The sequence below is a fragment of the Myxine glutinosa genome, chromosome 9, assembly GCF_964187855.1.
Source record: "Myxine glutinosa chromosome 9, kmMyxGlut1.1, whole genome shotgun sequence".
NCBI lineage: Eukaryota > Metazoa > Chordata > Myxini > Myxiniformes > Myxinidae > Myxine > Myxine glutinosa.
In genome coordinates, this window is record NC_136269.1 from 140459150 (window position 1) to 140483739 (window position 24590).

At 43.3% G+C, this 24590-nt stretch overlaps 2 protein-coding genes and 1 long non-coding RNA gene across 8 annotated transcripts in view; 2 read left to right on the top strand and 1 right to left on the bottom strand.

Moving 5' to 3' along the window:
• LOC137414080 (protein phosphatase 1 regulatory subunit 16A) overlaps positions 1-10059 on the top strand; it is an 80885-nt gene extending 70826 nt beyond the window's left edge. For 3 of the 5 annotated variants that reach the window (XM_068099556.2, XM_068099558.2, XM_078785015.1), the window contains 3 exons: positions 3994-4123; positions 5950-6088; positions 8011-10059. In XM_068099556.2, coding sequence (XP_067955657.2) covers positions 3994-4123; positions 5950-6088; positions 8011-8697 — 956 coding nt within the window. In that variant the 3' untranslated portion in view covers positions 8698-10059. Of the gene's footprint in view, positions 1-3993; positions 4124-5949; positions 6089-6285; positions 6479-8010 lie in introns of all 5 variants that reach the window. The other 2 variants (XR_010981818.2, XR_010981819.2) reach the window with 2 other exon arrangements.
• Positions 10060-10926: 867 nt separating this feature from the next.
• The window catches only part of LOC137434838 (uncharacterized), a 30723-nt gene continuing 17059 nt past the window's right edge, over positions 10927-24590 (top strand). Inside the window, exon 1 of the long non-coding RNA XR_010985951.2 lies at positions 10927-11044. This is a non-coding gene — a long non-coding RNA (uncharacterized LOC137434838). The remainder of the gene's footprint in view (positions 11045-24590) is intronic.
• The window catches only part of LOC137434836 (voltage-gated potassium channel regulatory subunit KCNG2-like), a 34776-nt gene continuing 21318 nt past the window's right edge, over positions 11133-24590 (bottom strand). For both annotated transcript variants that reach the window (XM_078785016.1, XM_078785017.1), the window contains one exon: positions 11133-12194. In XM_078785016.1, coding sequence (XP_078641142.1) covers positions 11322-12194 — 873 coding nt within the window. In that variant the 3' untranslated portion in view covers positions 11133-11321. The remainder of the gene's footprint in view (positions 12195-24590) is intronic.

Genomic DNA, 24590 nt, shown 5'->3' on the forward strand with positions numbered 1-24590 from the left:
CGAGTCAACCCCCTGGTGTTAATTCAGTGATCAACCGGGATTCAAACCCAGGATCCTAGGATCCCAAGCTGGCACCCTAACCGCTAAGCCAACACCACGCTTTGCAATGTAGAAGTAAGAAGTTTAATAAGAAACAAATGTGAACTTCAATGACAAACAAATGAGGAATTCAATCGTAGCAGGCAAAATAAGGAAAACTAGAACAGCACTCGGTAGAGCGCGTACCTCCACCAGGATATGAACAGTTTACGTTTTGTATCGCACTTTTTTGTATACTGAATCGAGGCTCGTGAAAGAGCTAACATTTATTTCACAAACAATATTTTACACTGATTTATTTATTTATTTCACACTGATAGGCCGTATCTGGATTCAGGCCTGAAACAGAATCGAATTGGCTTGTTCTTGACACCTACCCATAGATAAATATGGAGATAGGGCAAAATGGAGCAGATTGTCATGGGGCCCGCAAGGCTGCTCTAGCAGGGAAAATGGCCTTAAAATGCCTGTTGTTGTTGTTGTTGACACCTACCCAAATCATCCACCAAGTTTCGGCCGAATCCATTCATAACTTTTTGAGATGTCCTGCTCACAGACAGATAAACAGGGATGAAAACATAACCTCTATCCACCTCCGGTGGCAGAGGTAATAAAACAAAATGGCGTTCACTCTCTTTAAAGAGAATTATTTTTTGAGAAAACTGATTATTGCAATTTTTTCCAGGGTTATATATGTTTCTTCGATTATTGCAATTTTTTTCCTGGTTTATATATGTTTCTTTGATTATTGCAATTTTTTTCCAGGTTTATATATGTTTCTTTGATTATTGCAATTTTTTCCAGGATTATATGTTTCTTTGATTATTGCAATTTTTTACCAGGTTTATATATGTTTCTTTGATTATTGCAATTTTTTTTCAGGTTTATATATGTTTCTTTGATTATTGCAATTTTTTTCCAGGTTTATATATGTTTCTTTGATTATTGCAATTTTTTACCAGGTTTATATATGTTTCTTTGATTATTGCAATTTTTTTTCAGGTTTATATATGTTTCTTTAATTATTGCAATTTTTTCCAGGTTTATATATGTTTGTTTGATTATTGCAATTTTTTCCAGGTTTATATATGTTTCTTTGATTATTGCAATTTTTTTTCAGGTTTATATATGTTTCTTTGATTATTGCAATTTTTTTTCCAGGTTTATATATGTTTCTTTGATTATTGCAATTTTTTACCAGGTTTATATATGTTTCTTTGATTATTGCAATTTTTTTTCAGGTTTATATATGTTTCTTTAATTATTGCAATTTTTTCCAGGTTTATATATGTTTGTTTGATTATTGCAATTTTTTTCCAGGTTTATATATGTTTCTTTGATTATTGCAATTTTTTCCAGGTTTATATATGTTTGTTTGACTATTGCAATTTTTTTCCAGGTTTATATATGTTTGTTTGATTATTGCAATTTTTTCCCAGGTTTATATATATGTTTCTTTGATTATTGCAATTTTTTTCCAGGTTAATATATGTTTGTTTGATTATTGCAATTTTTTCCAGGTTTATATATGTTTCTTTGATTATTGCAATTTTTTACAGGTTTATATATGTTTGTTTGATTATTGCAATTTTTTCCAGGTTTATATATGTTTTTTTGATTATTGCAATTTTTTCCAGGTTTATATATGTTTGTTTGATTATTGCAATTTTTTCCAGGTTTATATATGTTTGTTTGATTATTGCAATTTTTTCCAGGTTTATATATGTTTTTTTGATTATTGCAATTTTTTTCCAGGTTTATATATATGTTTCTTTGATTATTGCAATTTTTTTCCAGGTTTATATATGTTTCTTTGATTATTGCAATTTTTTTCCAGGTTTATATATGTTTTTTTGATTATTGCAATTTTTTTCCAGGTTTATATATGTTTGTTTGATTATTCCAATTTTTTTCCAGGTTTATATATGTTTCTTTGATTATTGCAATTTTTTTCCAGGTTTATATATGTTTCTTTGATTATTGCAATTTTTTACAGGTTTATATATGTTTCTTTGATTATTGCAATTTTTTCCAGGATTATATGTGTTTCTTTGGAGAAGATTGTCATGCGGACCGCAAGGCTAACCCCCGCTCTAGCAGGGAAAATAGCCTTTAAAACGCAGGTTGTATTTGTGTTTCTTTGATTATTGCTATTTTTTTCCAGGTTTATATGTGTTTCTTTGACGATTGCAATTTTGAGAGTAATGTGTGGAGTGGAAGCCGTTGAAGTTTCCTTTTGAGAATGATAAGTTTGGGCAATTGTTTTGCTCTTTGTGTAGATGGACACGCAGTAATCATTTGGACTAGGCCCTTTACATGTGTACGTTGTTGTGTTGTACCTGTAGGAGACGAGGGCCGAGGGATGCTGGTGGGGGCCATTGTGGGGGTGGGTAGTGAGGTTTGAGCAGTGATTTAGATGGTGGAAAATGAAGTGTGCTCAGTGATGTGTACGTCGAACACAGAGCTGCTGAGAGTAATTGGGGCAGTAGTGCTCTGGTGCGGTTTGGGAAGGAACAGCCTCCGGGTATTCAATTAAAAATGGGTGCAATTTATTACTTTGAAAAATTGCATTGGAAATGCGTTCTGCGTCGAGTTTTGAATTGAATTTTGCAATCTTTCCATGAAATCGATGCAGCAAATGAAATCAATGGAGTAAACTTTTCATTCTTTTTCAGCACCGAGTAGCAGATGACAGAATTTGAAGCTTTCAAGTAAATTTTGCACTTGCGGTGCTAAAGAGCCTGCTATCTCCAATAGTTTTTCCATCGTTGACGGTCTTCATGCGGCTTCATTACCTACCGAGTAACTCCAGAACATCGAAATTGTTCCACCCTGATGGAGGCAGCTCGCAAGGATCAAACCTGGTGTGGAAGTTGAGGAAGGTTTTCATTCTAAATGGTAATCATGCGGCAGGCCAACCGGTCTCGGATCCCATTGCCACACGGTTTGCAGCTGCAAGCCTTCGAGATTGAGAAGATCAGGAATTAATCATGTGTGTTCCCATTTGCATTCTGCTGCACTGCCCTCTGATCGTGCCCACATAATCGTTTGTGAGGGCCAGGCTGATGAGTGGATGATGAGACGGCATTCTCAATTGTGGTCTCTGTTTCCTGAAGATGGATTGTCTGGAGATGGGCATCAATCTCATCTGCCAGCCCTTGCCACCATTAGGGTGCGTCCTGGCACTGCATCACTATGGGAGCAGAAACAAGATTGGTTTATGTAGGATGGTTAACCCTTCCACACATCTCGTGCAAGATCTTGGGCCGAATTCCACGGTGATGTTCGCCTCGGCACGGGCATTGCTGAAAAAGTGCAAGAAGCTCATGTCCGATTGTAGAATGATCTCTCTGTGTCCGTTGTCTCTTCCTCCTCACTTCAGCCTTCCAAATGTGCTGCCCATCATTACCTCATGCCCATGCTCATCCACGATCTCTTCTAAAATCATTGATTCTTTCCCATCCTGTTCCTCTCTGGGCCATTATTACTTGTTTTTGTGTTTTCCCTTCGTTTCCTCCTTGTGCAAGTCCTTCCCCACCCTACCTTCTGGTAGTTTGAGAACCTGCCACCCTTTGTCCTACAACTCCTCCATGAGCTGAGACCTTTGTATAAAAAAGTTTGGAAGAGCTCCATCAGGTACACATGTGCCCAATAGAGAGACAGGTCTGCAAGTTGGCATTTTCATTATGCAATTGCTATACTCTAGTTGGAGGGGGTGGGATAGAAGATCTGGTTTATTTGAGATTATAAATGGGTGGTAAGGGGGGGGGGGGGGGATGGATTGAGTGGTCAACCTTTAATAATTAATGACTGGTTTTATTAGTTTGTTGACAAAACATCTGATTTGATGTACGATGAGATCTGGGTGGGGGGTTTGATCCCGCTAACCCTGACATAATCCGACACTCCATTATCAAAAGATGTCACACCAACATGCTTGATGCTATGCCACAGACCTGTGTGAGGACGAGGGACTGAAGAAGCACTTGCTCGACCTCAGGCACAAGCAAGACGCCATCTTGAAAAGCCAGGCCAAACCTCGGTCATCTCTCCAGAGGAGGACGTCCAGTGCTGGAAGCCGAGGGTATGGCCCGTCGCTCATGGGGCATGGTCTCCCGTTTCGGGCTTTAATTTATCCTGGAAATGGCTTGGGAACATGGGATTGAAGAAAGGTTTTCCTCACGCAAACAGGAGAGTTATTCTCGTTTGACGTTTTGTCAAGAAAAGTTATTAATTACCATGAAAATACCCACTCGCGAATGGAGTATCATTTGAGATGTACAAATATTGCACGTTCTGCCACCAGGAAATTATTCTATTTGAGAGATTTCTGTCAACATGAAAATGAAAAATCACTCTTAGAGCGACACTTGGCAAAACAGAACAAAGTGGAATGGCACTCAGTAGAGCATCCTTTTAACCTCAAAAATAGTTGGTGGTTGAATTCAGTTGTCGGATATGAAAATCCTATTCAAATTTCAAGTCAATTGGATGAAAATTGAGGCTTTTAGAAAATTGAAAAAAGTGGTTGCCCTTGGGCCTATGTTGACCTATTGGCCTATGCTGATCTCAAAAATAGTTGTTGGTTGAATTCAGTTAACTGATGTGTATATCCCATTAAAATTTCAAGTGAATCGTATGAAAATTGAGGATTTTAGAAAGTAAAAAAAAGTTGTTGAGTTGACCTTTGGCCTACGTTGACCTTTTGGCCCACGCTCATCTCAAAAATAGTTGGTGGTTGAATTCAGTAAGCCGATATGTAAATCCTATTCAAATTTCAAGTCAATCGGATGAAAATTGAGGATATTAGAAATTTGAAATGGTTGTTGACCTTTGGCCTATGTTGACCTTTTTGGCCAATGCTGATGTCAAAAATAGTTGGTGGTTGAATTCAATTCGCCGACATGTATATCCTATTCAAATTTCAAGTCAATCGGATGAAAATTGAAGATTTTAGAAATTTGAAATGGTTGTTGACCTTTGGCCTATGTTGACCTTTTTGGCCAATGCTGATCTCAAAAATAGTTGGTGGTTGAATTCAATTCGCCGACATGTATATCCTATTCAAATTTCAAGTCAATCGGATGAAAATTGAAGATTTTAGAAATTTGAAAAAAGTGGTTGACCTTTGGCCTACGTTGACCTTTTGGCCCACGATCATCTCAAAAATAGTTGGTGGTTGAATTCAGTAAGCCGATATGTAAATCCTATTCAAATTTCAAGTCAATCGGATGAAAATTGAAGATTTTAGAAATTTGAAAAAAGTGGTTGACCTTTGGCCTATGTTGACCTTTTGACCCCAAAAATATATAGGATTTTGTCGGACCACGTACTCTACCATTTGGTAAAGTTTTGTGAAGATCGGTTTAAAATTGTGGCCTGTAGGCAAGTATAAGTTTGTGGACAGACAAACACACAAACACACACAAACCGGAGTGAGCAACATACTTGCAAAAAAAAAAAAAAAAATTTTTGCCCAAATAACAAATAACAAACAAACACACAATTTTTTTTTGCCAAGTAATAAAATTGTTCCTGCATTTTATCGAAAGTGACGCTGAAATGTTAAAGATGGATACAGTAGGAGAGGAGAGATGTGAATAATGTCCACAGATGGTCTGTCCGAACTGGCCAGCGTACCAAAGTAGGAAGACTAGTCGGTTAAACATGGGATTGTGAAGCATGAGTACGTGCTGCTTGGCAGGGCACGCTGCGCTTCAGGCTCGTCTCCGGGAAGCTTACGCGTTGGAGCGAAGCACCGGCTCCTACAGTCGATGGAATGAAGGCAGATCGAAAATTGTGATCGTTTTCAGCAAGATTGTCAGTTTTTCATGAGGACAAGAGCGTTAACGCGATCAATGTACGTTTCATATAAATCCCGTACGTCCTGTTTCCCTCGTGTTGGTGCAGCAAAGTGTGTCGGCGGGCCAGCCTCAGGGAGCGAAGTGATCGCTACCGGCAGGAGAGGCGCGAGGAGGCACGCCTTTGGCTCGAGCTGGAGTCCGCTGAGCGACGAGCTGAGGGAGAGGGCGTCGAACATTCCACTCAGGTTTGCCCTAAGTTGTCGGCTCTTCACTTTCTGCCAGGCGGTGTTAGGCATGAACTAGACAAGAGCGTTGGAGTATACAACCATGTGTGACGTTTCCAGGCCGGTGATAAGATGTGACGTGTTCATCTGTACGGAGCGTGCGGCCGTGCGTCATGGTTCCAGCCAGATTACAAGATGTGATGTGTTTATCTGTGCAGAGCGTGCGGCCATGCGTGACGTTTTCAGGCCGGTGATAAGATGTGACGTGTTCATCTGTGTGGAGCGTACGGCCGTGCGTCACCTTCCAAACTGGTGATGAGATGTGTTCACCTGTACAGAGCGTGCGGCCGTGCATCATGTTTCCAGTCAGCTACGTTTTCCCTGGTACTCTGCGGAAGTTATGTAACGAGGGTAACTGCGATTTCAGTAAAATTTCACTCCACCAAGTCATCCATCTACTACGTACTGACGGCTCAGACACCTTTTTTTTTTTCTTTCTTTTTTTTTGTATACTGAATCGAGGCTCGTGAAAGAGCTAACATTTACTTTACAAACGAATCAACCAGACAAACGAAATATATAAAAACAGGGATCGGAAGACAAGATGGGGAGAGAAGGGGAAGCACACAAACACAACATTTGAGAGCAGGAAGATGTGTGGGAGGGAGAGGGCTTGGGGAGAGGAGGCGTGCGAAGGGGGGCGGGGGGGGGGGGGGATGAGAGAAGTATAAAACACAAGGACACCAAGGACTTCCAGGACAGAAGTTGGTATTTCAAAAAAGTGGAATTGGGGTGAAATTAGTGGGGGTAGAAAAGATCAAGGTTTTGGATGGGGGAAGATCAGAGATGGTGGTGAACAGCTGTTTTAAAGACCTGGAGGGTGGAGTGGGATTGAAGAGAGTGAGGGAGTTTGTTCCAGAGGCGGGAGAAAAGAGGAATGAAGGAGTGAAGGTGAGCAGAGAGTCTTGATTTTGGCAGTTTAACCACTGTAGTGGTGAAGCTCATTTGTTCCCCATGTAGGTTGATTGATGTTTGCCGAGGATAGTCATCACTGAACTTTGTGTTTCAACATTTTTATCCCCAAAAGAGTACTTTTTCACCATAATATTTGTTAATCTTGAAGCGATCAGGTGGAGATGTTTGATCTTTTTATTACACACATTTATTTAATCCCTCCCCCAACCCCCGCCTTCCCATGCCTCCTCCCCCCTAGCCCTCTCTCTCCCACAGATCTTCCGTTGTCCCTGTTCTCTGCTGTTGTACTTGTGTGCTTCCCTCTCCCTCCCACAGATCTTCCGATGTCCCTGTTCTCTGCTGTTATACCTGTGTGCTTCCCTCTCCCTCCCACAGATCTTCCGTTGTCCCTGTTCTCTGCTGTTGTACTTGTGTGCTTCCCTCTCCCTCCCACAGATCTTCCGTTGTCCCTGTTCTCTGCTGTTATACCTGTGTGCTTCCCTCTCCCTCCCACAGATCTTCCGTTGTCCCTGTTCTCTGCTGTTATACCTGTGTGCTTCCCTCTCCCTCCCACAGATCTTCCGTTGTCCCTGTTCTCTGCTGTTATACCTGTGTGCTTCGCTCTCTCTCCCCATCTCGTCTCCCGCTCCCTTTATTGTATGTTTTGTGTGAGCCGTTCGTTTTCTATGTTCCATACCTCCGAAAGAGCTGGAATTTGATCCACGTCCTCTTTTCTGGTACATTTTCATGTATCAAAATTTAATAAAATAAAACAAAATTGGTTTAAAACTTTTTAAAAAGAAGAAAAAAAACCGTGTAGCCCTAAAACATGTTTTTTCGTTTACTTGTATCATGTTAAGTAGCTTAGATTTGTTGGATATTTTTTATTATCTTAAGTTATCATTCTTGGAGCTCGTGTCTTCTTTGTCATTATTGGTGCAGATGTAATAGCAATGCTGATAGTGTTGGTTTTCCAACTGCTTTTTCAGGATGTCAACGAGTTGTCTGACACGAACACCAAGCAACCATCACAGCAGATCACAAGTTCAGCTGCGAACCACGTGGTCCTGGGTAACGGTAACAGCCAGAAGCCGTCACGGAAGCAACACGCCGCCCCACAACCGCCTGCTCTTAATCCCGTGCCAATCGGAGACGCTGATGAATATGTTTCAACAGCAGGCGGCCGGAAAAGTTTTTCACTTGATGGCGTGCGACACCGAACATTTGGCGGGAGCGACGGGGTGTACCGAGCAACCATGGTCGATACGCATGAAGTGACGTATGATCTAAGCAATAGCAATGGCGGTCGAAGGAACGATGCCCCAAGGCAAACTCTGTGCCAGCTGAAGAAGCAGCGTGCCGCGGCTATGAAACGGCAAAGACCCTTTTTTGAAAATCTTGCACCAGGCGTGGCTGGAGGGTCTCAAGAAAATGGGCCACTCGTCCCCATGCCAGAGGAGGCCGTCGTTAAAAACACGGTCTCTGCAGTGAGGAGCCGGGTTGCTCCGGTCAAGGATACCATACCTTTGTCTCGCTCTCCAAGTGATCCGGAGCCCGGTGGCCTAAGTTCAGCCGCATCGGATGAGAGAGATCCATATCGACCGCAGTTCAGATCTGCGGACTCGTTGGATCTCATCAGCGACCCAAAAGGCATGCGATGTTGCGTCATCACGTGATGCCAATCCTTTTGGAAAAAATAACAAGGCAAATGTTTTCTGTTGAACCCAATGAAGAGGTATGCTTTAGCACCAGTTTGGAAGATTTGGATTGGCTTTATCCTGGGTGTGTCATCTTGAGACTTTTGGGTGGTTAACTTTGAATTAAACCCCTTGCTTGGCACAACCCTTCACTACCCCTCACAAGCATTGGCTCATTGGCATAATCCACTCAAATATATTTGAGTCCGTCTCACATAACACCAGCAAGTAACAGGCCTCCATGAAGATCACACTGACCCTTGTTTCTGAAACCCCTTGATGACGTAAGTGGTGCCACGGTAATGAAGAACATTAAAATCCCAGCAGAATTACCAAGAAATGACAAACGGGTTCAATGAACTATAATTGGGTGGCAATATTTTAAACCCACCCCCCCTCCTTCCCCCCTTATTTTGGAGTACCAATGATATTGGTGGACATTTCGTATGGAAGGGGGTGGGGGCTGGATTAGACCTGAACAATGAGGATGGATCTACAGGATCAAATTCCTTTAACTTGGTACAACTAGTGGTACTTTGTTACTGTGTTTTATTATTTAATACTACTTATTTAATATGAACATGAACTGTTTTTACAAGGTTGTGTTACGGTGTACAAGTCTAGCAGAAAAAGTGCAATTTAATTGGTAGGGAGTGGTGGTGTGGTTGATTCCTCTGTGCCTTTTACCTCATATAAAATGAGAAGGAGCATTTGGAGGTTTGGGTATTGTGATGCGTAATGAAAATGGATGGGGTGTTGATGGTGTGATCACTATTCGGATTGTAGATCATGGAAATGGATCCATCCAGATTGAAACGATGGCTAACAGTGAATGGTGGTGATTGTGTGATGGGAGAACTCATGATGAAGGATGTGTAAAAGCACCGGAGGAAGGAAGGATGTGTAAAAGCACCGGAGGAAGGAAGGATGTGTAAAAGCACCAGAAGTTAGGGAAGGTGTATAAAGTACTGGAGGAAAGAAGGATGTGTAAACACACCTAAGGTAATTGGGAGGATGCATAAAAGCACTGAAAGTAAGGAATGTTGTGCGTAAAAGCACTGAAAGTAAGGAATGGCATGTGAAAGCACCAGAAGTAATGGAGGATGTGTAATAGCAATGGAAGTAATGGAGGACGTGTAATAGCACAGGAAGTAAAGAATGGTGTGTGAAAGCATCAGAAGTAATGGAGGATGTGTAATAGCAATGGAAGTAAGGAATGGCATGTGAAAGCAACAGAAGTAGGAATGATGTGCTCGAGATGCATCACATCCATGGGGGTCTCGGTGGGATGTGATGAAGATCCGGAGGAATGAGGCTCATCATAAGTAAATGCATTGGCTATGGGGGTGGGAGAGGATGGATGGGGGACGGGGAGAGGCGTAGGGGGAGGAATTGGGGGAATTCTGGGTTGTACCTATTTACACAACTCGGTGTACATTTATGACAGTATTGTGAATCCTTTTTCGGATGTGTTTTGCTCCTTTTGACTGATGGAATAATCTTTATTTAACAAAGTTGCACAGACCAAGGAGGGTTTTTCATAATTGATGAATAAATATTTTGACTGGATTACATTTGTCCAGTGGATGTATCTGCTGAAATATATTGTATTATTTTGTGGTTTTATTTTTTACGTTTCGTTAAAACGAGTCTTTCCCATAACACATAGTTACGTTTGAGTGTGTGATTTTTCTTCACCGACGACATGATTTGTTTCAACTTCTCAAATGTCATGTTGAACATTCGTGTGAATATTTACGAATAAAGTTTGCAATCGAGTCAGCTCTCGGCTCGATGTATGATGGTCATCGGCTCATTGAAGACCCTCTTACCTGGAAGGAGAAAACGCACCTGGTTTAACCGCAAGGTCTCACAAATAAATATCCTTATTTTCAAAAGAAAGGATCTTCAAAGATGTCTTTCATTTGGAAAAAGCAGTCATTTATTTTCTTCTACAACGTAGCAAAATAATTCTGGCTGACGAGGCATACCAGGCAATCACTTGTGTGCTTTTCTTTGCTCTCAGGTGCAATGGTGAGCACGGCTCGGAAGACGCTGCATCTTCGCTCCGATTAGTGAAATCGATCTGCTGAGCAGCGCCGTTCTGTTGGCAGCGTGATGTTTTCCAGTTGCTGTATTTGAGAGATGGACGCAATACTCGTACTATATCGCATTCGCTGCATCACCTTCGCACATTGTACTGAATGAGGCTGTGCTGTGTTTCTGTCCCCAGCAATATCCAAGAACTGATGTTTTTGAACAGCGACCGAGCTTCAGCTGAACATGTGCTTTTCAATGAGTTTATTGACCATAACCCAGGATTCAGGTCAGTAATATGCACCTGTCATTTCCTCCCCCCCCCCCCCCCCCCTCCTCACCTCTCCCTCACCCCTCACCCTTCCCACACCCCTTCTCTTGTTCCTCAATAATGACATCCAACATCTAAAGCACCAGCAACATCCCATCACTTTGCAATTTTGTTTCGTCTTCTTGATACACCCTCCGGCCTCTGCATTGATTATGATGGTCCATATGACGTATGACTGATCACAACATTATAGCCTTGTGGAAGAAAGCGGGAAGGAGCGCTGCGCCAAATCGCGTCAAAGTCGGTTTTCACCATAGCTTGGTGGGATGAGGCTCGTGTGCGCGTCGAAAGAGTCAGAGTCCCGCGAGCTGTCACTAACTGTGCCCTTGAACGGTCCTGGAACAAAAGGAACAGGTGGAGGATGAGTGAGCTCCTGCAGGTTTCTACGAAGCTGTCCTTCCCGAAGTTCAATGTACACTCGGGAAAACGTATGGAAAATAGACGTTACGGGGAACGCCATCAGTAAAATGCCACTCAAAATGCTGCTTAGGGCAACCACCTGTCCGGCTATGCTTCGTGGCACCATGTCACCGTAGCCTACTGTAGTCATGGAGATGATGGCCCACCAATAGCAGGTTGGAATGCTGCTGAAGTCGTGGATGTTGCTTTGCTCGGCCTCCTTGTGCAACCCGTGTCCTTCATCTACATATCCACTTCCACCCGAAAGCTCGGTTTCTGCGAGGAAAACAAGCGGTGCAAAGAGTGCCATTGCCACGCACATGAAAAGCAGTAGAAGACCAAGCTCACGGGTGCATCGACGGATGGTAAGTCCCAGAGTTTGTAGGCCTAGCGAGTGGCGAGCGAGGCGCATCACATACAGAATGCGAAGGGCACGCATTACACGCAGCAGAAGGCCCACCTTCTCAAGGTAACTGCTGCCGCCACCTCCTATTGGTCTGCCACTGTCGGTCTCCTCTGGCACAGCATTCACGATGAGCGTCACATAGAAGGGCAGGATTGCTGCGACATCGATGGCATTGAGGGGATCACGAACAAATTGCCATTTGCTTCTTGCTTGGATGAGCCGCAGTAGAAACTCGAAGGAGAACCAGGCCACACAGACCGTCTCCACCACAAAGATATTGTAACACTTTTGGGAGCATTCGCCCTGTACGGAGTGGACCAGGAGACCGGCACAATGGTACAGGTTAATGTCAAAGCATTCCTACTTTTTGTGATCTTAAAGTTCATCCAATCAAAACCTTTGTCGAAATACCAATAAGACAGTCAATTATTTATTTAAATATAGCTCAGCCTCTACAATGATTAATGAAAACACAATAGCGGAGACAGATGAGGTGAATAGATCATGTGTATGTGGCACCTTGCACTTGGTTGACTTGACGAGTGTCGTCATGTCTGAACCACTGAAGCAGTGCAGGTCAGGAGAGGATTTTGGAATTTGCCCATTGTCCAGCACATTTGGATAAGTTGGTTTGATAAGCTGAAGGGAAAGGTGTATGCTGCATGTGTGAGAAGTGTTATGATTTATGGGAGCGAGACATGGGTAATGAACGTAAAGCAGCAACAAAGGCTGGAAAGGGTGGAAATGCGAATAGTTCGGTGGATGTGCGGAGTATCATTGAGAGAGAGGAAGACAAATGATGAATTGCGAAAGATGATGGGAATAGAGCCTGTGATGGATGCTGTGAAGAGGAACAGGTTGAGATGGTTTGGTCATGTGTTGAGGAAGGATGACAGTGACTGGTTGAGAATAGTGATGGAAATCAATGTAGAAGGAAGTAGAGGACGGGGAAGACCGAGAAAGACTTGGCTAAAGATGGTGGAAGAAGAAATGCGGGCAAGGGGGTTAACAAGGAGAGATGCAGAAAATATGGCAAAATGGAGAAGATTGTTATGGGGCTAACCCCCGCTCTAGTAGGGAAAATGGCCTCAAAATGCCTGTTGTTGTTTGTTTGTCCAGCACATGTTGACCCACTTATTTTGAAAAGTACAATCTATCCAACGTACTGGATTCATTTTGTAAGACAATGGTGCGAAGCAGTTTATCGTCGGGTTGGGAATCAAATGTTGCAGCACAGAGGCGATGTTGCTATTTATGAGCCATCCTGTCCATCTACAAAAAGAGCGAATTTGAATGGAAATAAAGAGGAATAAAGCTCATGGAACCAAATATAAGATTTGGATACTTGTACGAACCACAGAAGTTCACTGCTGTTGGTGAAACGTACGTGCAGACGTACGAGTTAGTACTGACCTTCTTGGCACACCGGATAGCATGTTTATACTTGTGCTGAAGCTGTGTGGGGGATTGTTAAGGGGTGTACTTCCTGACTATAAACATAAGAGTGAACAGATGAAGATTCAAAGAGTACACCATTAATCAGCTGTTTGTTTAATACGAGATATTTAATATGCACCATAGATGTTTTTATAAGGAGATGTGCTGTGTTTAAAATGGAAAGCATGGAATTTCATCAATGTGGAAATATTTGTGAGGATTGCGATTTGAGGAACTCCAGGGAAGACCTCTGTATGGGGCAATAGAAGGTGATTATGGGATTCGACCGTGATCCTTCAGGTGAAATGGTGAGATGAAGTCTAAATCCATGCAGTAGACCGGGAAAGGAAAGATTCTCTTGCAGCCGGTATGTTATGAGGATGAGAAAACTAGGCCACAAATTGAGGTCATCAGCAAAGTATTGTGAGTGGTTATATGCAAGGAGATGGAAAGGTCATTCATGCAAGTCGAAACTGGAACAGCAGGCACTCGGTAGAGCGCACACCTCCACCAGGCTGAGGGGTTTACGTTTTGTATCCAATGATCGGCCGGATCTGCATCCGGACCTGAACCAAAATCTAATTGGCTCGTTCTTATCAACTATCAGAGTCGAGGTCAAAGTCGGAGATTCTGCAACTGGACCAGACGGCATCAGCCCACGGGTCCTAAAATCCTGCTCTGCCGCTCTATCTCACCCTCTCTCTGTTCTCTTCACCCTTTCTTTGGCTCAAGGTCATCTGCCATCATCTTGGAAATCAGCAAACATTACCACTTTACACAAAAAGGTGCAAAAACAGATCCTTGCAACGACAGACCAATCAGCTTGCTCCCAATAATCAGCAATGTCATGGAAACAATCATTGCTTTGGATATCAAATCCTTCCTCTTCTCCAACGGCTTGATCTCTGATCATCAATTTGGATTCAGACCAGGTCACTCTACTCTGGACATGCTGCTTCTGCCTTCTCAACAATGGATGGAGGTCCTCAATGCCAAACAGGAAATCAGAGCTGTCTCCCTTGACATATCACGTGCCTTCGATACAGTCTGGCACCCCGCTCTGCTCACCAAACTCTCCTCATATGGTATCCATGGAAATCTCCATGCATGGCTTGCGGACGTCCTCTGGTCGTGGTCAACGTGTGGCCCTGAATGGGTTTCTCTAATCTCCTCTTCCTGTTCAGGCTGGAGTTCCCCAAGGCAGTGTTCTGGGCCCTGTGCTTTTTTTGGTCTTCATCAATGATCTCTCTGACTCTCTGGAAAATCCTCCCTTTTCTCTTTGCTGATGACTCCACTCTCTGCCGCTCCATATCTCAACCCTTAGATCGGCAGGCAGCACCCTCTTTACTCTCTACAGACCTGGACAATATCACAGACTGGTCAAACAACTGGAACATGTCTTTCAATCCTGACAAATCTCACATTCTCACTTTATCTCTCCGTAAAGACCGACTGGAAAACCATCCCATCTACTTTCTCAACAATCCTCTCCAAGATGTTCTGTCACTCAAGCTTTGGAATATGGAATACTGCTCTCCCCTCTGGGCCAGTGCTCCTGCCTCACACCTAGCTCGGCTTCACGCTGTTGAAACCAAACTTTTCAGAATCGTTGGAATCTCCCGCAATGAAGCGAACTCCGAGGGCCTTTCATTCACTCACCGCAGGCAGGTTGGTGGTCTTTCTGTCTTCTACCGACTCCTCTCCAGCCTTGCTCCCCCAGCTCTCTCTGTGCTCTGTCCCCGAAATATTCCTACAGGTCGCACAAGATCTGCCAGTAACCCTCTTCTGGTGAAACTACCAAAATCAAGACTCTCTATTCACTTTCACTCTTTCATTCCTCTTTTCTCCTGCCTCTGGAACAAACTTCTTCACTCTATTCAATCGCACTCCCCACTCCAGGTCTTGAAGCCTCTCCTCAGTGAAAGACACATGAAAACCCGCTTGGAGTTTTAAAAAAAGCACCTAAAGGACTCTCAGACTGTGAGAACACAAGATTCTGTGGTCTAATGAAACCAAGATTGAACTGTTTGGCTTCCGTCTGGCCACTCTGCGATAAAGCCCAGATCGGTGGAGTGTTGCAGTGATGGTTGTCCTTCTGGAAGTTTCTCCCATCTCCACACAGGATCTCTGGAGCTCAGCCAGAGTGACCAACGGGTTATTGGTCACCTCTCTTACCAAGGCCCTTCTCCCCAGATTGCTCAGTTTGGCCGGGCGGCCAGCTCTAGGAAGAGTCCTGGTTGTTCCAAACTTCTTCCATTTAAGAGTTATGGAGGCCACTGTGCTCTTGGGAACCTTCAATGCAGCAGAAAATTTTTTGTAGGCTTCCCCAGATCTGTGCCTCGACACAATCCTGTCTCTGAGCTCTGCAGGCAGTTCCTTCGACCTCGTGGCTTGGTTTTTGCTCTGATATGCATTGTCAGCTGTGAGACCTTATATAGACAGGTGTGTGCCTTTCCAAATCATGTCCAATCAATTGAATTTACCACAGGTGGACTCCAATCAAGGTGTAGAAACATCTCAAAGATGATCAAGAGAAATGGGAGGCACCTGAGCTAAATTTCAAGTGTCATAGCAAAGGGTATGAATACTTATGTCAATGTGATATTTCAGTTTTTTATTTTAAATAAATTTGCAAAACTTTCTAAAATCCTGTTTTCTCTTTGTTTATGGGGTATTGAGTGTAGATTGATGAGGGAAAAAAATGAATTTAAACGATTTCAAAAGCTGCAACATAACAAAATTTGAAAAAAGTGAAGGGGTCTGAATACTTTATGAATGCACTGTACATAGAAATACCAAGAAATAAAAGCTCGCCTTCTGTATTCTTGCTTCATATTCATCTTTTGATCTCAAATCCGAATTTCTTCAGTATATATCAATAGCATTAATAACAAATTTGCCTTCGCTGTTTCCAATACTTATGGAGGGCACTGAATGTACTCAGCTTTGTCTTCAGTGTCCATTGTGGATCTGTCCTCGGTGATTGAAGGAACTGAGGTGGTGTACACAGTGATGGCCGATTTATGTAAGCTGCCACCAAGTCTTTGGGGATGGGAATTGAACAAGCTTCCCTTGTCCGAGACAAGTGGAAAGGTGAGATTTGGTATGTCCGACATCGTGATGCATTGACTGCGAGTCTTATCGAGAGACCACAGGTTACATTCAGTCTAATAGGTCGTCCAAGGTCGAACGAGTATCTTGGTCGTGCAGGAACCTGTGCACCATGTTTTGGGAGTCAAACAGACCAGTTATTGGAGGGAGGAATGTACTACTTATGGAGAAGTATATAATAACATGAAATTTACACATTAACTCGCATTGTCCCATGTTTTTGTCATGTGTTTGATCAAATTGAGTAGGAACATTGTATAACTGTTTGTGCCTTGTCAGAGCTAAAATAAACACTGTTTGAAGGCAAAGCATCTCAAACCAATTTGTTTCATTTTAGATAAATAAATTAGCACATTGTAAATTATTCAAATAAGTCTTATTACCTCAACCACCGGTGGTCGATGGAGGTTATGTTTTTGTCCCTGTTTGTCTGTGAACATGATATCTCAAAATTTTGTGGACGGATTATGACAAAACTTGGTGGATGAGTTGGTTCGGTGATTTTGGTTCAGGTCCGAATCCAGATCCGGCCTATCATTGGGATACAAAACTTGAACTGTTCATCCTGGCGGAGGTATGCAATCTACCGGGTACCGTTCTAGATTATTACAGCAACCAAAGCCTATGGAGGAGTTTGAACAGAGATCACATACAGGGACAAGACATTGGTTTACTTTTAAAGTAATTACAAAGACATTAGTAGACCATGGACATGTACATACACGGCAATAGGGCATGGGATTTTAACCGGTGTTCCCTGCATCAGGAGCAAAGGGTTCAGCTTGGTGCATGGGGTGGGAATGATATCGGAACAACCCTAAAGTTTGCTTTTGTTAATTTTAATGTGAATAATTAATAACCAGAATGTGACCAAAAGGCCGGAGGTGTTAAGGCAAGATATCCGAGTACTTACTGTTGACCATGAGTGTAATAACCTGCAGGGACCTTGGACAAATTCCAAATTCCTGTCGAAATCTATTGGGGTGCTGCATCAGTGGCACATCATTAATGATACAACAAACAGGCCAAATGAATTCAATCCCACTCCAATATGCATTTACTCGGCATGTACAGTCACGTGAAAAAGTAAGTACACCCCATGTAAAGTTTTGACTTTTTCAACATATTTCAACATACAGCTATTTGATCTTCATTTCAACAATATTGATGGATAAAGGTGATATAACATAACAAATATGATGAAACATTTACATTTTGTAGTCCATTGTATAATTTAAATGAACATAAATGCAATTTTCGCATGTGGAAAAAGTAAGTACACCCCTACTTTTATCACTACTTCAAATACCTAAAATTAGAATCAGGTGCACCAGCTCAGGTGCAAATGATTAAAACATTGTTAGAGAGGATCTTGGAGGAACCTGTCTTATTTAAACCTCAGACATTTAGTTTGGTTTGCTCTTTGTTGTTGAAGTGTGCGGCATCACCATGCCTAGATCAAAAGAGCTCTCTGGGGCCTTCAGAAAGAAGGTGAGAGATGCCTACGAGTCTGGCAAGGGATTTAAAAAGATCTCCAAACAATTGGAAATCAATCATTCGACTGTCCGGAAGATCATCTACAAGTGGAGAAGATTCCAAACAACTGCCAACTTGTTCAGGCCAGTCTGCCCCAGCAAGTTCAGCCCGAGAGCAGACCGCAAGATGCTGAAAGAAGTCTCTAAGAACCCCAGAATGTCATCATGGGACCTACAGGTAGCTCTTGCCACTGTTGATGTCAAAGTGCACAAGTCTACCATTAGAAAGAGGCTGCACAAATTTGATCTACGTGGGAGGTGTGCCAGGAGGAAACCTTTGCTGTCCAGAAAGAACATCAGGGCAAGACTAAAGTTTGCCATTGAACACCGTGGCAAAGACCAGCACTTCTGGAACAATGTGCTCTGGACAGATGAGTCAAAGGTAGAGCTATTTGGCCACAGTACCAGAAGACATGTTTGACGAAAACCAAAGACAGCATTTGACCACAAAACCCTGATGCCAACTGTAAAGCATGGTGGTGGAAATATTATTAGTCCGTGGGCTGAGTAGGGTTTACATGCACCCCCCCCCACAACTTAACCTCCCGGGTATGTCCATGTACCCCCCACCCTAGGGGTTAGGAAAAACCATGTGAACTGAAAAAAAACTCATTCCCTCATAGTTTGACCTCTGGTGACCTCATTAGTGACCTCATTTGCATATAACACATATCATTGTAAAGAGTGTCCCAGGACAAACATTTTGAGGGGTCATATGCAACCATAGGATGACTAGGTAAAAAATTATGGCCATTTGAATTTCGCCTACCCCTAATTTTCGGAAATCACTGACACAGGGGGGGTAACATCAAAATATGCGTGGGAGGTACCTTGGGAATGAGTTTTTTTTCTGTTAACATGGTTTTTCCTAACCCCTAGGGTGGGGGGTACATGGACATACCCGGGAAGTTAAGTTGTGGGGGGGGGGGGGGGGGTGCATGTAAACCCTACTCAGCCCACGGACTATATGGTTTGAGGCAGCTTTACTGCATCAGGGCCTGGGCAGCTCACCATCATAGAATCCACTATGAATTCTTCATTGTACCAGAGGGTGCTTGAGGATAATGTGAGGCCATCTGTCGGAAAGTTGAAGCTCAACCGAAGGTGGACCTTGCAACATGACAATGACCCTAAACATACCAGTAAATCCACCAAGGAATGGCTGAAAACAAAGAAATGGAGGGTTCTGGAATGGCCAAGTCAAAGCCTGGATCTAAATCCCATCGAGATGTTGTGGGGGGATTTGAAACGAGCTGTGCATGCAAGAAACCCCTCAAACATCGCACAGCTGGAAGAATTCTGCATGGAGGAGTGAGCAGAAATTTCTCCCAGTCGATGTTAGAGACTGGTACAGTCATAAGAAACGCCTACTTGAGGTTGTTTCTGCCAAAGGGGGCAATACCACCTATTAGAGCCAAGGGTGAACATACTTTTTCCACATGTGAAATTTGCATTTATGTTTACTTAAATTATACAATGGACTACAAAATGTAAATGTCTCATGATATTTGTTATATTATATCACCTTTATCTATCAATATTGTTGAAATGAAGATCCAAGGGCCTCTCACTCACTCACCGCAGGCAGGTTGGTGGTCTTTCCGTCTTCTACCGACTCTCTCTGGCCTTGCCCCCCCAGCTCTCTCTGGGCTCTGTCCCGCAAATATTCCTACAGGTCGCACAAGATCTGCCTGCAACCCTCTTATGGTCAAACTGCCAAAATCAAGACTCTCTGCTCACCTTCACTCCTTCATGCCTCTTTTCTCCCACCTCTGGAACAAACTCCCTCACTCTCTTCAATCCCACTCCACACTCCAGGTCTTTAAAACAGCTGTTCACCACCATCTCTTATCTTCCCCCATCCAAAACCTTGATCTTTTCTACCCCCGCTAATTTCACCCCAATTCCACTTTTTTGAAATACCAACTTCTGTCCTGGAAGTCCTTGGTGTCCTTGTGTTTTATACTTCTCCCTCCCACGCCTCCTCCCCCCAAGCCCTCTCCCTTCCACACATCTCCCTGCTCTCAAATGTTGTGTTTGTGTGCTTCCCCTTCTCTCCCCATCTTGTTTTCCGTTCCCTCTTTTTATATATTTTGTTTGTCTGGTTGATTTGTTTGTGAAGTAAATGTTAGCTCTTTCACGAGCCTCGATTCAGTATACAAAAAAAATAAAAAAATAAAAAAATAGCTGTATGTTGAAATATGTTGAAAAAGTCAAAACTTTACATGGGGTGTACTTACTTTTTCACTTGACTGTATATGGATAGGCACATCGGTATATATATATATGTATATATGTATGCGGATTAAATCCCACTCCAATATGCATTTACTAGGCATGTATATGGATTGATACATCGGTATATGTATGTATATATATATATATATATATATATATATATATATATATATATATATATATATATATATATATATATATATATATATATATATACACACACAGACTTGGCATTTAATATGGAATATTTTTTTTGTGGGGGTGAACTTACTTTTCAAGATGTCTTAGAACCAAAAGTTCATTGGAATTATGTTGAAATTATTCTAGATTTTGTTAATGTGACCTTTAAATGAAACAAAAACCACATTTGACATTTCGAAACAAATAAATTGATCGTTGAAAGTGATGTAAACTGATATCGAACTCAATTCATGGACAGTACTGTGTTAAACTTCTGTACGTTTTCCAGAAGTACCTCTTTATTTTGCACATTAGCCAAACATTTTTTTAAACAAAAACAAAAGTTAAATTACGACTGGGATTATGGACAGTAAAATTACAGATCAGTACTTCATGGCAGTTTGGATAATTACAGTTCAGTACTTCGTGTAACCCCCACGAGCATTCAGGAGAGCACGTACATGTTGAGGCATGCTGTTCACGAGATTTGCCAAGGTTTGGACAGGAATCGCTTGCCATGCAGTGACAATAGCCTGCGGCAATTCACGCACAGAGGTCGGCTGCTGGTCCAAGTGGTCGATTTGACGCGTTAATTCTGCCCACAAGTTCTCTATCAGATTCATATCCGGGGACATGGCAGGCCACTCAATATGCTCTACACCATGGTCAGCAAGAAAGTGTTGGATCATGCGAGCACGATGAGGCCGTGCATTGTCATCTTGGAAGACAAAGTTTCCTCGAAAGGCTGCATGAGCAAATGGAAGCAATGTTTCTTCCAGAATGGCCCTGTACTTGAACTGGTTCAGGTTTCCATTCAGAACAACCAGGTCAGTTTTGCCCCCTGCATGAAAAGCAGCCCAAACGGTCACCCCACCACCTCCAGCTTGGACTCTTGGCACTATACAATCTTTGTTGTAGGCTTCATGCACTTGTCTGCGCACTCGGAAGCGGCCATCTTGACGATAGACCAGAAATCTAGACTCACCACTGAAGATCACGTGATTCCAGTGTCCTGGCTGCCATTGACGGTGCTCTCTGGCCCACTGCAATCGGCGCTGGCGGTGTTGTCTTGTCAGGCGTGGCTTTCTCAGGGGACGCCTGGCACAATAGCCTGCTTGAACCAGTCGTTGGTTGACTCGCCTTCTGGATACAGGCACATTTGTCAGTTGCTGCCACTCAGCCCTAAGCCGATTAGCTGACTTGGTACGGCCATTGTGGACTAACCGGTGCAGCTGGCGATCATCCCTCCTTGTGGTTCTGTGGGGACGTCCTAGCCTCGGTATTGGAGTAGGGACACCCCTCTGAGCATTTCGTTTCAGGATCTTTGACACCTGACCTTGAGTGATGCCATACTGCCGAGCAATAGCACGCTGTTTCATGCCGTAATTTCGTAAAGCCACCACTCCATGACAAACAGCATTGTCGAGTTGACGGACCATCTCCAGAGGAAGCGGCAATAACTTTTGGAGACGTGCAGCACTTGTTTTCCACTAATACAGAACGCAACAACCCTTGTATACCCGACTGTGAAGCCAATCATCAAATGCACCTGTCCGTACATTTTGCCATGCCACCTGTGATATAATCCTGTTGTTGACTTCTTGCTGCGACAGACAATCAGTGACATGGTTCTTTTAACAAATAAATCACCAAAGTGTAAAAGAAACTCACCAGATTGATATACTGAGTTAAGAAAGTAAACCCAAGTCAAGAAAAAAAATATATTCCATATTAAATGCCAAGTCTGTATATATATATATATAACTGTGAGAAATAGTAGAAACTCCACAGTACAAGCAGGGCGTCTCATTTGCATTGAATAAATAATCGGGAGATTAAATCAGACGCGGACGGAGCTTCAGGACGTCGATCTTTAATTTGACAAGCTTTCGACCAACAAAGGTCTTCTTCTGAGTCGGCCCCAAGTTCAACGGAACAGCCAATTAAGGGGACATGTACACAGGGGTCATTTATAATGGAATTTACTACTAAATTTACATGTGAAGGTTCTAAAAACCGTTAAAAAAAAAAACATTATATATATATTGTTACGGTTTTTAGAACCTTCACATGTAAATTTAGTAGTAAATTCCCTTATAAATGACCCCTGTGTACATGTCCCCTTAATTGGCTGTTAATTAAAGATTGCACCTTAGTTAGTCCATGTACAACACGTAGGACACTTTAGGACCTCTCTATAGTTATGTCATTATTATGTGTTCCAGGTAAGGCTGTGTTTCCAATAGTTGACTCTACGTTGCATCAATCAAATAAGATAGGCCCCCTTTCGTTTTCCTTCCCAGCGGTGCGAGTGGTTTTCTATCCCGCAAGACGCCATTGGCCATGTGCTCTGTCTCGGAGAAGAAGAGGGGAGGAGCCGCCAAATCACGGGCGTGGCACCACCTCGTCATCAAAGGTGGAGTCAGAGAGCCCTTGCCAACCAACCATCGCTGAGGTGAGCCCACCGTTAGGCGTGTCAGCGGGGCCGGCGGCTTGATACGGCCAAGGCCAATAAAAGGGACTGCGAAGGCTGCTTAGGCAGATGAGTGAGGGACTGCTTACGCAGATGAGTGAGGAGAGGCTGGAGATGAGTGAGGGACTGCTTACGCAGATGAGTGGGGAGAGGCGATCTTGGAGAGGCACTCGGCGAGTTCACTTGAGATGAGAAGGGGATCACGCATCGCGAGCGAACGGTATTGAGAGAACGCATTGAGCGACTGAAGAGCGCATTGTTCGCGGTTAATTGAACTTCGCTTATTACGTACGCGGCTGAGCCACGAGGGTAACCGCAGAAGCCGACCTACCGTTGCCCTGTGATAGTCCCGCACACGCCAAACGACACGCGGAGAGCTCCTGCCGTTTAGTTCATCTGCTTCGCGGTGCGAGTTGGGGACTGGAGAACGAGCTACCTGGACGCCATACCTGAACCATCTCCTCCAGCCATTCCTGCTTTAAATTCCCATTTGTGTATGTGAGTTTGTGCTGTTTGTATTGTCCTGGGTGTAAGTAAGACTGTTTAAGGATTTGCGCTGTCTTCTTCTTCTTCTGTATATTGCTTGCGTTCCTTCTCTTTCTTTGGTTTTGTATAGTTAATTAATAAATACCTGTATCTCCTCTTACTTTGGTTTCTTTCTCGTCCGATCGTCTTCGTGTTTTCCCTATTGAGTACCTGTGGCGCGATTTCGGCAGGACCGCCTATAATCGGGTTTAGTCCTTTGTTAACGGCCCGCGTCGCAGCTTGCTTTGCTCGGCGCAATCCATCTATTACGCTGCGGCCCGAGCGGGAGTATTTCCTCGCGTACCGGAAGGCGCTGGTACTTAGGTCATAGGAAGAATTGGCCTACTACCCTATTCAGCGCTGACCGGGCGTGACGTCATACCCCCAGGACCGGTCGGACGGCCAGCTTAGCATGGGGGGGTTAATCCCCTTGTCTTGTTAACGAGAGTGCCGTCCTCAGGATCCGTAACAATATATATATATATATATATATATATATATATATATATATATATATATATATATATATATATATATATATATATATATATATATCTTGTTACGCAACTGTGATTAACACCACAGTTACGGATGGCCGATTTGCGAGACTTTAACTCCCGAGGCGAAAACTCAATGGCGGATTCAAACTCAACACAAACGCGCGGAATGGCGGGACACAGCGAAGGCTCCGCAACCTTACCTATTAAAATCAAACACCCAGGAAACTGCGTTCAAATATATACAGAAAATAATATAAGGATTTATTATGTAAAAGTAAAGCCAGTGAAAAAGCCCGCGCCGGTAAATCTAATATCCTAGATCGGGACGTCCCCACACGACTGACAGCAAACACAAAACGAGGGAGATGAATACGAAAATAACACGTCACGTCGTTCAAAAAGTACGCGGATGCGGCTTATCTGTCTTTCGTCGTCTTTGTGGCGGCCGTCCAACACCGCTCCTTTCGGCCCGATCGCACACCACGAGGTCCCTCGCTCCAAGTCCCACAAGGCCGAGCACCACGCACCAAAAAGCACCATGCGTCGACGACCTCCAACGCGGGCACAAACTCCACTTGACCAGGGACAGGAAGGACTCCTTTGATAGCCACTCGACTCGACTCTCTCGAACTGCAACGAACTGCTGCGAACTGCCGCGTGCTCTGTGTGCTCGGTGTCCTCGGTGTGCCCGGTGTGCTCG